This window comes from Salvelinus alpinus, chromosome 2, assembly GCF_045679555.1.
Source record: "Salvelinus alpinus chromosome 2, SLU_Salpinus.1, whole genome shotgun sequence".
NCBI lineage: Eukaryota > Metazoa > Chordata > Actinopteri > Salmoniformes > Salmonidae > Salvelinus > Salvelinus alpinus.
Window position 1 is genome coordinate 114462475 of NC_092087.1, and position 16114 is coordinate 114478588.

General features: G+C 39.3%; 1 protein-coding gene across 2 annotated transcripts in view; it reads right to left on the reverse strand.

Annotated features, from left to right (window-relative positions):
- Positions 1 to 16114, reverse strand: part of LOC139548220 (zinc finger protein 850-like) — a 132805-nt gene that overhangs the window by 21430 nt on the left and 95261 nt on the right. Inside the window, exon 1 of one of the 2 annotated variants that reach the window (XM_071357770.1) lies at positions 10280 to 11814. The exons of the other annotated variant lie outside the window; for it this stretch is intronic. Within the exon in view, the coding sequence (XP_071213871.1) occupies positions 10280 to 11684 (1405 nt within the window). The 5' untranslated portion in view covers positions 11685 to 11814. Of the gene's footprint in view, positions 1 to 10279; positions 11815 to 16114 lie in introns of those variants that run through there. 2 annotated transcript variants of the gene reach the window in all.

Consider the following 16114-nt stretch of genomic DNA (forward strand, 5'->3'; position numbering starts at 1 on the left):
GCTGACTAGCTAACATTAGCCAGCTAGCTGACCCAGCTAACATTAGCCAGATAGCTGACTAGCTTTATGGGTGTTGTGACATGAATATGAAATTGTAATTCTGGTTGTTTTAGGGACTCCTGAAACAACCAGCAAACCAGACTGTCGTTTTGTGTAACAGTGGATGTATAGAATCTAGCTAGCTGAAGAATTTACTGCAAATTTAATGTACAATTTTGTAAGCTTGTCTTGCTGATATTTACCATGCAGATAGATGAAATAACGTAGCTAGCTATGTTCGTGCTTATTGTGCAGTGGATGATTAAAATCCCTCTATGCCTATGGATGTGTAGCTAGCTATCTAGCCGATCTGTGTATGGACCCAAACGTTTGGTATACATATTAGTTCAGAACCTAGCTATGAACCTCAGCTATCATAGCCAGTTGTATCAACTTCAAAACAGCCTGAATGACATTAATGAAGCCTGTGGATTGAGTAGAATATAATATCATGTTGTACCAAGGATGCAAGTCGTATATACATGTAGTTATTACCATGCATGAGATCCCCACATTGTAGCCTGTACATTTAATATATTCACTGATCATGTACTGTACCTTGGCAAATAAATGTGCAGTTTAAGTATGAATGTCTTTGAGATTATTTTTCAGTCATATCCAATACCAGGAGTATCAAATTCCAGTCTTTGAATGACGCTGTGTCTGCATGTATGTATTACAACTCTACACTTCAACAGTGTTTACCAATCTTGGTCCTGGGACATCAATGGTTACACATTGTAACTAATAGACTAGAAACAGGATTTAACTAGTTAATTCATATATACAGAAATATAATGTTAAAAACAGAACACTACGCTTCCTATGCATCATGTAAATACTCCAACACCGGTTCATCTCAACATCTAATGCCCTTCATCTGCATTGATCTGATAAACACAGGATAGGTGGAGTATTTCATCCCATTACACTTCATTTCAACCAGTAGAGAATGTGAAACGCTTTATTGAAAAGCTCATTATCCTAGTTTTATAAATACAAGTTCAATCTGTACTTCAATGCACATCTGTTGTGCATTATAAAAACAGAGGAAGAAAGAGGTGGAGAGAGAGGTAAGCAAATAGGAGCAGGGAAGGCAGCACATGATTAATGAATCACAGTGCTACCTAAATATTCTCTCAGTTCATCACAATTACATAATAGTGTCTCTAGTCGGCCCAAAGGTTATCTTAAAAGCAGGTGAGGTGGCGATGATGGGACTGGGGGTTGGCATCCTCTCACATCAAAACATATCTGCAGATGAGAGACAGATGGAGAGAGAGAGCATGTTTAAGCCTTGTGTTTTTATTTTTTATTCTAACATTGTTAGTCATCAATCAGGAGGTGAAATGCAAAACTGACCTGGGATCATTAACTCTGGGACTACTGCATCTATCTGTATTTCAATGTAAAGCATCTCTTTAATAATACTTCCTGTATAATATAAACTTACCTGGGATCATTAACTCTGGGACTACTGCATCTCTGTCTGTATTTCAATGTAAAGCATCTCTTTAATAATACTTCCTGTTGACCTGACCAAGTGACCTCTCACCTCTGATCATGCTGTGCCCTCGATGTAGCCTGTTCAGATGCAGGAGGGGTTCACCGACACAGCTGATATAACCTAGAGGATTTAGGGAGAAGGGGAGAGAGGGATGAAGTGAAGGAGAGAGACTGTTTTTGAGAAAAGAAGGTAGTTAAAGCCACAGTGTTCAACAGGAATCTGTGTGTGGCCTCACCTGGTGTCCACACCACACTGAGTGGCTGCAGAGTACTTTATGCTGAAAAACATGAACGGACACACAAGGACAAACAATATAGCGTAGTTATAGAAATAATGAAGTGACTTACTACTCTCCATGGTTGGCCCTCTTGCCTATTCGTTGAAGGTGGAAGGAGTCACAGTTATACACCTGAACCTGCTTACTGCACAACACAATCCATCAATCAGATTGATACATGAGTGTGTAGGTGTGGGTTATAGGGTGTCTAATTGTTCTACATTTTTTCAATATTAGTGATTTAAGATAGCCTGTTTTGTTTTTGCACAGACATCACACCCTTACCTAAACAGCACCCTCACCTGAGAAGTAGAAATCAAAGGGAGAGAAACTGTGAATTGAATAACTGCAGTTGACATAGCTAAGTAAATGGAAGAATACTCTTATTGCAATGTGAATGGCTCTTAAAAGAGCCTTTGGTTGTGCATAGTGTAGTCTATGGTGTTGCCAGGGAACAGCACCCTCTTTGAAGAAGTAGGAGGTGAAGATCTCCTGCACACGGATTGCCTCTCTTGCTGCGTTGTTGGACCCCGTCCTTGAAACATCCTGCAGAGCAGCAGACTCCTCCTCTGGGACACGTCGGCGAGCTGCAGATCCCCTCCTGGTCCTCGTGTCCATCCTCATGAAGTTACACAGGACACAGGTAGCCTTCACACACCTGAATTCCTCCAGGAGGCAGTCCCAGATGACCCTGGTCACCCAACCTTGCAGTGCCCTACACGTTAACTGTAGGCAATCGTTTTGAAGGAATCTCCAGTTACAAGGTATCTGTAGGAATATGGAAGACAATGTAATTATTAGACTGTTACATCACCAGGTCATTGTGGATTACTAAAGTATAATATCCCTGATAACAAATCATGATAACATTGGATTGATAGATGCATGGGCACACATATGTACATGTGTAGCATGTGACAATAACAGGATCATATCAAGGATGACATCACAAATGAATACATAAATACCACTTGAAGCTTGATGATGAGTTGATCATTTGAATCAGCTGTGCAGTGCTGAGGCAAAAACAACAATGTGCCTCTTTGAGTCCCCAGGACTGAGAACCACTGCTCTTCATTGGGACCTCTTCATATGTAGACTGGCTTTCATAGCGCTCTTTATCTGAGGACAGAAAACCTCACAAGAAACACACTTCATTATAGTCAAATTACACCACACTGAATATTATGTTACTATTATCTCCATCCTCACTTCTAGGGACAGGAACTACACAAAAGTACCTGCCCTATCCAGAATAGCCTCCTCTCTCACTGACAGTTGGGGCTGCTATCCTTTCACCCTCCATGGCTGTTAGCTAGCTACCTACAAATGCGTTTGGAGTTTGTTTTTTACAGTGATAAATAGATAGCTAGCTAATATGAAGTTAAGTAGCTGGTGATATTTAATTCACTTAGCTGGCTATCTATCTATACAGATTGTGAAGTTGGCTAGATAGCTAGCTATCTATCTATACAGAATGTGAAGTTGGCTAGATAGCTAGCTATCTATCTATACAGAATGTGAAGTTGGCTAGATAGCTAGCTATCTATCTATACAGAATGTGAAGTTGGCTAGATAGCTAGCTTTCTATCTATACAGAATGTGAAGTTGGCTGGATAGCTAGATATCTATCTATACAGAATGTGAAGTTGGCTAGATAGCTAGCTATCTATCTATACAGAATGTGAAGTTGGCTAGATAGCTAGCTTTCTATCTATACAGAATGTGAAGTTGGCTGGATAGCTAGCTATCTATCTATACAGAATGTGAAGTTGGCTAGATAGCTAGCTATCTATCTATACAGATTTGAAGTTGGCTAGATAGCTCATTTAGCAGCTCATTTGAGTTAGCAAATAGTACATTGTTGTATTTTTATATTTTCAAAATCTATTTCCTTACTTGAATAGGTTCTCCCAGCCATGTGGACAACTGGAAACAGGGCAGCAAAGTTTGTCCCCAGAGCGTTTTAGAGGATATTACTATTGAACTATGAACCCATTTAATAACCAGACCTTCATACAAACTTGCTCTGCTGAATTCTTGACGGAGTCACAACGGGCGGCCTAAGCGGCATCTAGTCCATCTGCTGACTGGACGCAGGTGAGTAAAATGTAGATTTTATTTTCAGACAAAAAGTTAAAGGGTAACAACACAGTGTGGATAAAGACTTAGTAACTTAGTTGTAGTCACGATTTGGTTACCTACAAGTACAAACAGTTATGTTTTTGTTTAAATGTACAAAATTAAAATTACAAATTTACATTTTAAAGGTTTTGTTTACTCAAGTATTACAATTGTTTTTTTAGGGGTGTAGGGTGGAAGCTGTCTCCGCGTAACAGGGAATTCATGTAATTCCAGTAACTGAGTTGTATTCACGATCTGGTTAGGTCTGTGCTAAAGCCACCCTTCTCCCTCTTAGTCAAAATGTCCAGATAACTTGTTTCATGCACATCAAAGGTGAGGGTGAATTTCAGATGTTCACTGCTTGTATTGATGAAGGAGTGGAATTGATGAAGTTCCTCTGCTGTCCCCTGGAATAGAAGGAACACGTCATCAATTAAGACTTTTTCAGAGCCTGATGAGGTGCTAGAATGGATTGTTAGGGCTGACAATCACATTCTTCTCAAACAACCCCACACACAGATTGGTATAATTAGATGCTATTTTCTAAACTACAATCACCATAATGACCTGCGCACCTACTTGTCTTGTCTGTCTTTCCTTTACACCAGCTATGTAAAAGAGACTGAATAATGTGTAACAGCCCTGGGCTCGAACCAGGGACTTCAAGTTCAGAAGTCAGAACCCATCACCTGCTATGTAAGAGACAGAAGAATGCACAATGGTCAATGCTATCTGGAATCCTTGGGACATTCCTACCCTAAACCCTAACCTTAACCCTTTTAAAGGTCAACTTCAACGGGCTAGGAACGTCCCAAGGATGTATCTCTACCTGAAAATACATGATCTAAGTGATTGATAGTTGGTATTCAGCAGTCATAAAGCCTTATTTCCTTTAATGAACTACTAAAATAGTGATTTTGTCAGACAGCAGCTCTACACTTTATTGACTGACTGATCCATTCATCCTTCCATCCCTCCTCAGCCTTCCTCTCCTCTGAAGACCCAGTGAGGGTGGAGCTCAGTCAGAGAGCTGTTGAGGGACTGGTTAGGAAGAACACTTCTACAGCCAGAGAGGTGAGAGGTCACACATGGTTTAGATGGTAAATATTTATGTCCCCTTAGTGGTTCATCACGTCAGCAAAAGAGAATATGTTCCATCTGTGTTTATTTAAATTAGTGCAAATTGTCCACTGATATTTGTGTAATTTCTCACCCATTTTGGCTGTATGAAAGTGAATTTCCCCTCAGGTACACACATTTGTTCTTTGTTATTACCCGAGCCACTGCCTGTTCACCCCGCTATCATCCAGAAGGCGAGGTCAGTACAGGTGCATCAAAGCTGGAACCGAGAGACAGAAGCTGTTTTTCAATCTCAAGGCCACCAGACTGTTGGCCACTTTAAGGAATGGAACACTAGTCACTTTAATAAATTTATATATCTGGCATTACTCATCTTGTACAGTTGAAGTCAGAAGTTTACATACATCTTAGCCAAATACATTCAAACTCAGTTTTTCACAATTCTTGACATTTAATCGTAGTAAAGATTCCCTGTCTTAAGTCAGTTAGGATCACCACTTTATTTTAAGAATGTGAAAAGTCAGAATAATAATAGGAGAATTATTTATTTCAGCTTTTATTTCTTTCATCACATTTCCAGTGGGTCAGAAGTTTACATACACTCAATTAGTATTTGGTAGCATTGCCTTTAAATTGTTTAACTTGGGACACATGTTTCGGGCAGCCTTTCACAAGCTTCCCATAATAAGTTGGGTGAACTTTGGCCCATTCCTACTGACAGAACTGGTTTAACTGAGTCAGGTTTGTAGGCCTCCTTGCTCGCACACGCTTTTTCAGTTCTGCCCAATGGATTGAGGTCAGGGCTTTGTGATGGCCACTCCAATACCTTGACATTGTTGTCCTTAAGCCATTTTGCCACAACTTTGGAAGCATGCTTGGGGTCATTGTCCATTTGGAAGACCCATTTGCAACCAAGCTTTAACTTCCTGACTGATGTCTTGAGATGCTGCTTCGATATATCTGCATAATTTTCCTACCTCACGATGCCATCTATTTTGTGAAGTGCACCAGTCCCTCCTGCAGCAAAGCACCCCCACAACATGATGCTGCCACCCCCGTGCTTCACGGTTGGGATAGTGTTCTTCAGCTTGCAAGCCTCCCCCTTTTTCCTCTAAACATAACGGTGGTCATTATGGCCAAACAGTTCTATTTTTGTTTCATTAGACCAGAGGACGTTTCTCCAAAAAGTACGATCTTTGTCTCCATGTGCAGTTGCAAACCGTAGTCTGGCTTTTTTTATGGCGGTTTTGGAGCAGTGGCTTCTTCCTTGCTGAGCTGCCTTTCAGGTTATGTCGATATAGGACTCGTTTTACTGTGGATACAAATACTTTTGTACCTGTTTCCTCTAGCATCTTCACAAGGTCCTTTGCTGTTGTTCTGGGATTGATTTGCACTTTTTCACCAAAGTACATTCACCTCTAGGAGACAGAACATGTCTCCTTCCTGAGCTGTATGACAGCTGCATGGTCCCATGGTGTTTATACTTGCGTTTGTACAGATGAACGTGGTACCTTCAGGCGTTTGGAAATTGCTCTCAAGGATGAACCATACTTGTGGAGGTCTACAATTTATTTTCTGAGGTCTTGGCTTATTTATTTTGATTTTCCCATGATGTCAAGCAAAGAGACACTGAGTTTGAAGGTAGTTCTTGAAATACAGGTACACCTCCAATTGACTCAAATGATGTCAATTAGCCTATCAGAAGCTTCTAAAGCCATGACATCATTTTCTGGAATTGTCCAAGCTGTTTAAAAGGCACAGTCAACTTAGTGTGTAAACCTCTGACCCATTGGAATTGTGATACAGTAAATTATAAGTTAAATAATCTGTTTGTAAACAATTGTTGGAAAAATTACATGTGTCATGCACAAAGTAGATGTCCTCACCGAAACTATAGTTTGTTAACAAGAAATTTGTGGAGTGGTTGAAAAACGAGTTTTAATGACTTCAACCTAAATGTATACTATCCTATTCTTACTGTATCTTAGTCTATGTATTACTCATCTCATATGTATATACTGTATTCTATCCTATTCTACTGTATCTTAGTCTATGTATTACTCATCTCATATGTATATACTGTATTCTATTCTATTGTATCTTAGTCTATGTATTACTCATCTCATATGTATATACTGTATTCTATCCTATTCTACTGTATCTTAGTCTATGTATTACTCATCTCATATGTATATACTGTATTCTATCCTATTCTACTGTATCTTAGTCTATGTATTACTCATCTCATATGTATATACTGTATTCTATCCTATTCTACTGTATCTTAGTCTATGTATTACTCATCTCATATGTATATACTGTATTCTATCCTATTCTACTGTATCTTAGTCTATGCATTACTCATCTCATATGTATATACTGTATTCTATCCTATTCTACTGTATCAGTCTATGTATCACTCATCTCATATGTATATACTGTATTCTATCCTATTCTACTGTATCTTAGTCTATGTATCACTCATCTCATATGTATATACTGTATTCATTAACAAATACTAAAAGGGACCAAGAATCTGTTGATTGGTCAGTCATTGGGTTCATTTGTTGAAATCAAATCAAGCTTTATTTATACAGCACATTTCAGACATGGATGCAACACAAGGGCTTCACAGGAAAAAACAAATAAAAAAATGAAAAACATAAATATTTAGTACACAATAAACAGAAGACTAACAACTGAAAGACTAATGGGCACCCTAAGGAAATGCCATTGATAAAAATATTAATTGGATGCAATATCCATCCCAAAATTCAATTTTTTTTTTAGGATGGGCTCTGAAAGTCACCATAGGGGTGTCCACTGACAATTGACTAGTAACAACAACTGGGACCGAAAAAAGACACCCACCATGAGACCCACTAAATCTGCCCAAGAAGAGGAAAACTAAAGAAAAACCCACAATAAACTTAAAGACAGGACGCAAACCAAAAAGGTGGAGCAACTAAAGGTGTTGACTCTCCACATCTATCAAGACAACTGCAGCACTGGGCCAGACACTCTTAAATAGAACCTGGACCAGCTCAGGTGGAACACCTTCCCACTAACGAGATGGACAAGCCAGCACAGGTGTAACACATACTGACTAACGAGGTGACACCAATCAGTGCGTCCTACGTGCTAACGAGCTATACGTGCTAAAGTCCAACCTCAAAACATAAATGGAAAAACCAAAAGCTTAAGAGAATGCTCACCACCAACAGAAAACAACTTCCATGTCACATTATAATCAACTACAATGCTTCCCCATCACCAATATAAACATGGTGTCTGTCTAACAACAATTAAAAACAATATTTATTTTTCCCACAAAGAAACCTAAAACTCACTAGCTTCTAGAACTCTCGTCCCTTTGGAACGAGCCCAAACAAAACTCAAATCAAATCAAAACACACCTCCAATACAGAAAAACAGTCAAAATAAACTGTGATCCATGGCAACGCACTGGCTAAACGCAAAACACAAAACATTTTGACTGCCCCCCTTGAGACAATCAGCAACCAGGTTGTTCTCACCACAGACATGTCTGATTTCAAGAGGAAACTCCTGCAATATCCGTAGTAACTTTCCACCTCACTGTGGAGCTTCTCTCTCTTTTCAGGGTTCACTAGATAGGCATGTTGTTGGATCGGGGCCCAGTCCCCAATGTCATGCTCTAGTACATTTGGGTTGGCACATGTGAGAATTAACCTTGATATTCTAAAAACAGGGCAACAATGTCAATATAATTGTCAGTTGGTTGCATAAATAATTATCATTACCAAATGTTACATGAAATGTAAATATGAAATATTTGGTTGCATAGTTGCTAGGTAGGATAGCCCAATGTCAAAACACAGTTTAACATGTTCAAATCAATAACCAATATGCAGAAACAGTTTGGGATCAATTGAAAACCTAACATGTGGTATATACACAAACATCTGCCACAATAATAATATTTTTAAAAACAAGCTCCTTATAAACTGCACAAGCACCAGAAACGCTGTTGTTTTGACAAGTAGCAATAAATCACTGAATTCAATTAGGGGGGACATCAGGTTGTAGGTGCTGTTGAAACTAACACAACTAAAACACATGGAAATGGGAGATATATTTTACCTCACTGGTTAGAGGACAACCTGCAGAAAACAGTCAGCTACATTTTGGGGTGATGCATTTAAATGTAGGGGTCGCTAAACAAAGGAACACAACCCTTGTTTGTCATCACTCATCGATATCATGTCAAAATTATTTGTGTGACAGATGGGAGATGAGGTTACGCGTCCTGTTAAAACTAAAAGCTCAAAAACCACACAGAATATGGGAATAATGTGTACATCCCTGATTAGAGGACAATTAGTAGAAAATAGATCGCTACATTTTGAAGTGTTGCATTCAAATCAATAGAACAGGGGACAAACATTTAGGGTTCTACATTGTGACATCATTTAAATACTCCTACTACAATGTTAAAACATTCTATATTGTGACATCATTTAAATACTCCTACTACAATGTTAAAACATTCTACATTGTGACATCATTAAAATACTCCCACTACAATGTTAAAACATTCCACATTGTGACATTAATTCATTGATATCATGAAACAACTCCATGTATTTTCTGATGTTTAATCAGAGATCTTTTATCAGTGTACCTCTTCCCACATTGATCACAGCTATGAGGTTTCTCTCCCGTGTGTATTCTCTGGTGTACAGTCAGAGAGCTAGATGTAGTAAAACTCTTCCCACATTGACCACAGGTATAAGGTTTATCTCCTGTGTGTGTTCTCTGGTGTACAGTCAGAATGCTAGATGTAGTAAAACTCTTCCCACATTGACCACAGGTATAAGATTTATCTCCTGTGTGTATTCTCTGGTGTGATGTCAGCTGGCCAGATCGACCAAAACTCTTTCCACATTGACCACAGCTATAAGATTTATCTCCTGTGTGTATTCTCTGGTGTGATGTCAGCTGGCCAGATCGACCAAAACTCTTTCCACATTGATCACAGCTATAAGATTTCTCTCCTGTGTGTATTCTCTGGTGTAGAGTCAGAGTGCTAGATGCAGCAAAACTCTTCCCACATTGATCACAGCTATAAGGTTTCTCTCCTGTGTGTGTTCTCTGGTGTAGAGTCAGTTGGGCAGATGTAGTAAAACTCTTCCCACATTGATCACAGCTATAAGGTTTCTCTCCTGTGTGTGTTCTCTGGTGGAGAGTCAGTTGGGCAGATGTAATAAAACTCTTCCCACATTGACCACAGCTATAAGATTTCTCTCCTGTGTGTATTCTCTGGTGTAGAATCAGAGTGCTAGATTGACCAAAACTCTTCCCACATTGACCACAGCTATAAGGTTTCTCTCCTGTGTGTATTCTCTGGTGTACAATAAGATGGCTAGATGTATCAAAACTCTTCCCACATTGACCACAGCTATAAGATTTCTCTCCTGTGTGTGTTCTCTGGTGTGACATCAAGCTGCTTAGGTGAATAAAACTCTTCCCACATTCATTACAGCTATATGGTTTCTCTCCTGTGTGTGTTCTCTGGTGTGATATCAGGTTGCTTAGCTGAGTAAAACTCTTACCACATTGAGTACAGCTATAAGATTTCTCTCCTGTGTGTATTCTCTTGTGTAGAGTCAGAGTGCTCGATTGACCAAAACTCTTCCCACATTGACCACAGCTATATGGTTTCTCTCCTGTGTGTGTTCTCTGGTGTGATATCAGGTTGCTTAGCTGAGTAAAACTCTTACCACATTGAGTACAGCTAAAAGGTTTCTCCCCTGTGTGTGTTCTCTGGTGTATCTTCAGATTGCCAGATGTAACAAAACTCTTCCCACATTGATCACAGCTATAAGGTTTCTCTCCTGTGTGTATTATCTGGTGTAGAGTCAGAGTGCTAGATACAGCAAAGCTCTTCCCACATTGATCACAGCTATAAGGTTTCTCTCCTGTGTGTGTTCTCTGGTGTAGAGTCAGTTGGGCAGATGTAGTAAAACTCTTCCCACATTGATCACAGCTATAAGGTTTCTCTCCTGTGTGTGTTCTCTGGTGTAGAGTCAGTTGGGCAGATGTAGTAAAACTCTTCCCACATTGACCACAGCTATAAGATTTCTCTCCTGTGTGTATTCTCTGGTGAAGAGTCAGAGTGCTAGATTGACCAAAACTCTTCCCACATTGACCACAGCTATAAGGTTTCTCTCCTGTGTGTATTCTCTGGTGTACAATAAGATGGCTAGATGTATCAAAACTCTTCCCACATTGACCACAGCTATAAGATTTCTCTCCTGTGTGTGTTCTCTGGTGTGACATCAAGCTGCTTAGGTGAATAAAACTCTTCCCACATTCATTACAGCTATATGGTTTCTCTCCTGTGTGTGTTCTCTGGTGTAGAGTCAGTTGGGCAGATGTATTAAAACTCTTCCCACATTGACCACAGCTATAAGATTTCTCTCCTGTGTGTATTCTCTGGTGAAGAGTCAGAGTGCTAGATTGACCAAAACTCTTCCCACATTGACCACAGCTATAAGGTTTCTCTCCTGTGTGTATTCTCTGGTGTACAATAAGATGGCTAGATGTATCAAAACTCTTCCCACATTGACCACAGCTATAAGATTTCTCTCCTGTGTGTGTTCTCTGGTGTGACATCAAGCTGCTTAGGTGAATAAAACTCTTCCCACATTCATTACAGCTATATGGTTTCTCTCCTGTGTGTGTTCTCTGGTGTGATATCAGGCTGGTTGAATGAGTAAAACTCTTCCCACATTGACAGCTATAAGGTTTCTCTACTGTGTGGATTTTCTGATGAATTTTAATGCCTGCTGAGGAGGTGAATCTCTTCCCACAGTCAGAGCAGCAGTGAGGTTTCTTCCCTGTGGATCTCTGCTGGTGTTTCTTGAGGTGTTCTGATGTGGAGAAACTCTTCTCTGCCTTGTCAGCATCATGAGGTTGTTGAGGCTCCCCAGAGGACCCACGGTAGTCCCGTCTCTCTCCTGTGTGAACAACAAAGTCAGACAGATGGTTAAAGGCCCACAACAGCGGAAATCCACTGTAAAAAGTGATGCCAACAGCGTAGCCATGATGTTGTACAACAATTGACGTCTGTAATGAATGTAATGATTATTTGAAATTTGTCTTAAAATGAGCAAGAACAGTCATATATTGTCTTGTTTTCACATTAGTAGTAACATCTAAGCGTGTAGATTTGAAATAAGTTATTCATGTTGTTGAAACTCTAAGCAGTGTGCCAGACGACTTTGGTCTCCAATATAGGCCCCTTTCTGTGTTTAATAAAATTGTATGTAGTATATCTGCCTGGAGCGAAAATGGTGAGCAAAGATTTTAGTTTTTCACAAAGTATTCTGAATGTGATTGGGGGAAAACTCAGGGGAGTAACCTCCATTTCCAGGTTGCTTATGAGTGCATTTCACACTACTTTGGATTATAATTGTAAGGCTCGTTTGAATGTCCTGCTTAAAATATGTTTGTGTCATCATCGCAAATCAACCGCTTTGTACTTAAAAAAAACCTTCAACCAGTAAAATGCTTTTTGTCTAGCTTTTCCATCAGCCTGACAATGAGGGTTTGTACACTGTTTGCCAAATTCGCCCATAACTTCACCTAACAACAAATAAAGGAAAATAGCTCTGTGTGTCGTACAACAGCCTATCCATCAAGGAACAGTTCTCTACACATTATGAGCAAAGTATCTCCGTGTCCAAACAGACTAACGAGACCCTACTGTAAATCAAGCAGACAATAACATTATAAACATCAATTTGTTAGGGATGTTGGATCCAACGTGGAGCACGGCATAACTGTCTTTACCAGAGTAATGAATGAAGAAGCACTTTGGTTGTGGTTGCATGTTGTGATGTTTGTCATGTGACTGTCATTCAGAAAATGATTTCCTGGATCAGCTGATGATAGTTGAACATGTGACTAACTAAAAAGCTACGGTATTAAGAATGATGTGTAATTATTGAAGAACCGCGTTCATGACAGTATCCATTTGGGTGTTGTCAATAAAGTTAAGGTAACTCTCGGTTAGAACCATTGGGTTTAGCCAACTCTGAAATTATTTAGGATTTCTGTGCCCGCGAAAACTGTTTTCCCAGCGTAACATAAGGAGCCACAAAATGTTACGTAGGTAGAGTGCATTTTCAGATATCTGAATACAAAAAACTGTACTAACAGGACAATAACCTTAACCACAAGGCCAAATCTACACTGGAGGAGCTTACCAAGATGACATTGAATGTTCCTGAGTGGCCTAGTTACAGTTTGGACTTAAATCGTAACATAAAGAGACACTAAATGATACATAGTTCGAGTGCATTTCATAATTTTAAAAACTGGCTTTATGTAGTTTTTTTTTTTAAACTTAGCAATGTCAATAAAAATGTTTCTTTACAATTTAATTTAAATAGAATGTAGATTAACCACAGAGAATGATGTTGAGATACAAAGACTATTATAATTATTATTACTATTATAAATTAAATGAAACTGTTCCAATAAAATGTGAATATGAAAATCACAACTGGCACCAGATCAGTAGAAACGGTCAGATAACTTGGCACTCCAAATGGAAAAGGTTGCTGACTGCTGGTGTAGCCTATTACCAGAAACTAGAGGAGCATAACGACTGCTGGTGTAGCCTATTACCAGAAACTATAGGAGCATAACGACTGCTGGTGTAGTCTATTACCAGAAACTATAGGAGCATAACGACTGCTGGTGTAGCCTATTACCAGAAACTATAGGAGCATAACGACTGCTGGTGTAGACTATTACCAGAAACTATAGGAGCATAACGACTGCTGGTGTAGACTATTACCAGAAACTATAGGAGCATAACGACTGCTGGTGTAGCCTATTACCAGAAACTATAGGAGCATAACATCAGAATTTACGAAGGCCAGCAGCAGCGGGAGGAGTAGGCTAAGGAAGAAGTTTTTCTGATGGTTAGAATATCTTGTTTCAGAGGGATGTCATCAATAGCCCATAATGACAAAGTGAAAACAGGTAATAAACAGAAATACCTTATTTACATAAGTATTCAGACCATTTGCTATAAGACTCGTAATAGTCACTTACAACATTAACAATGTCTACACTGTATTTCTGATCAATAAATGTGCTTTTCTTTAAAAAACAAGGACATTTCTAAGTGTCCCCAAACTTTGAACGGTAGTGTACATAACATTACATAAAACCCCTGAGTCTTCCTCACGCTTCAGAAACAGAAGATGACCTATTAGCCGTTCCGGCTCGCACAAGCCAAGGCTCGAGCAAGGCCACCCTTCTACATAATACAATACATAATTCATTGCAAATTACAATGCAAAATATATAGACATGGCTGTGTTTCTTAAAATTTTGGTAAGTGGAGTTGCCAGTAAGGTGCATCTATCTATCTATAGTTGTATCTTTAAGATGACCTACTGAGGGAACCACTTTTGACTAGAGATCAGTTCACTGGAAGTGAATTGTACACCTCAGAGGGCAGTTAACAGACCACAATAAGCAATGCTTCACCCTGCATTAAGAATGAATCTTGAATAACTCAATCCAGAAGGCGGAGCCCCTTTACTGCATATTGGTTCAACGACTGCAGAGACGGTACTTACTGGTGTTAAACAGATCTCCAACCTCCTCTTCCTCCTCCTTCAATGTGACAGTAATCTTCCCCTCCTCCTCTTTCACACCAAAAACTGCATCCTCATCTTTCTCCTTTTCTTTTACTGTAACATCCTCCTCCTCTTTCACTCTGAATGCGTCTTCCTCTTCTTTCACCGTAACGTCTTTCTCTTCTTCCTTCACGGTAACATCCTCACCCTCTACTTGATTTTGTAGTGTAACATCTTTCTCTTCCTCTTTAACGAGAACTTCTTTCTGCGTCCAGCAGATCTCCTCTTCTTTATCAGGAGGAGAGTAGCTTAGTGAACTCATGGTCGGAGATGTTAGCTAGCTAGCATTAGCGACTAGCTTAGTTCTAAGCTAACTTAGCAAACCAGCTAGCTGACAAACAACGTAAATATATAATTGAATGGGCCAACAAGTACATACGACAGAAGTGTGTTTAATCCACAGCGACTAATATACACCAAAACAGTGTAAAGAGCGTGAATGTTGTAGCTATGTTTGCGAGAAAGCTACGGAGGTGTCTGACTAGCTGTTGTTGTTGAAGGAGCGTCCCGTCTACTAGATTATACGTCACACTGGCAGCATCGCCTGAACCTGAAAGACGCACATCGCCATCTGCTGACTGGAGTGGGCAACGCAGTTGAGGAACCAAAAGTTTATTTTTCATTTATTTCATAGAAGTTTAATATTATATTATGTCGTTCAAAGAGAAGCATGTGTTGATTGATTCGTTTTTAATGAGTGAGAATTTAAAACAAACTTTACACCCACTACACATTTGCATTGAACCATACTTCTGACATGGATCATTTTGACCCCAGAGGCATATCTTTGATCATAGCCAAAATGTGGGTTATTCAATTCCTCCAATTTTTCATGACTTTGTCAATCAACTTGTTCTTATTAAATCTAAATCATGGTTTAGTGTTTCTGTATCAATATGGACTTTTAACAAATTCAAATCCTTTGGAGTCATTTTGACCCCAGCCAAAAGCACCTTTGATAAATAGGACGTTTATTGAAAATCGAAATCAAATCACATTTTATTGGTCACATACACGTGTTTAGCAGATGTTATTGGGGGTGTAGTGAAATACTTGTGGTTCTAGTGTCTTGCTAATTGCCTATAATTTCCACCTTTTGTCTATTCCATTTGCACAACAGCATGTGAAACTTATTGTCAATCAGTGTTGCTTCCTAAGTGGACAATTTGATTTCACAGAAGTGTGATTGACTTGGAGTTACATTGTGTTGTTTAAGTGTTCCCTTTATTTTTTTGAGCAGTGTATATATCCTAGAAACCTGGTTAAACTATAATTTTGACCTCATGGATGGCCAGTTCTTGTATTCATAGTGTAGTGAATTCAGGGGGTTGCCCTGAGCTGAACTCAAACATGGGTCCAGCGACTGTCAAGCCAACACCTTAAAAC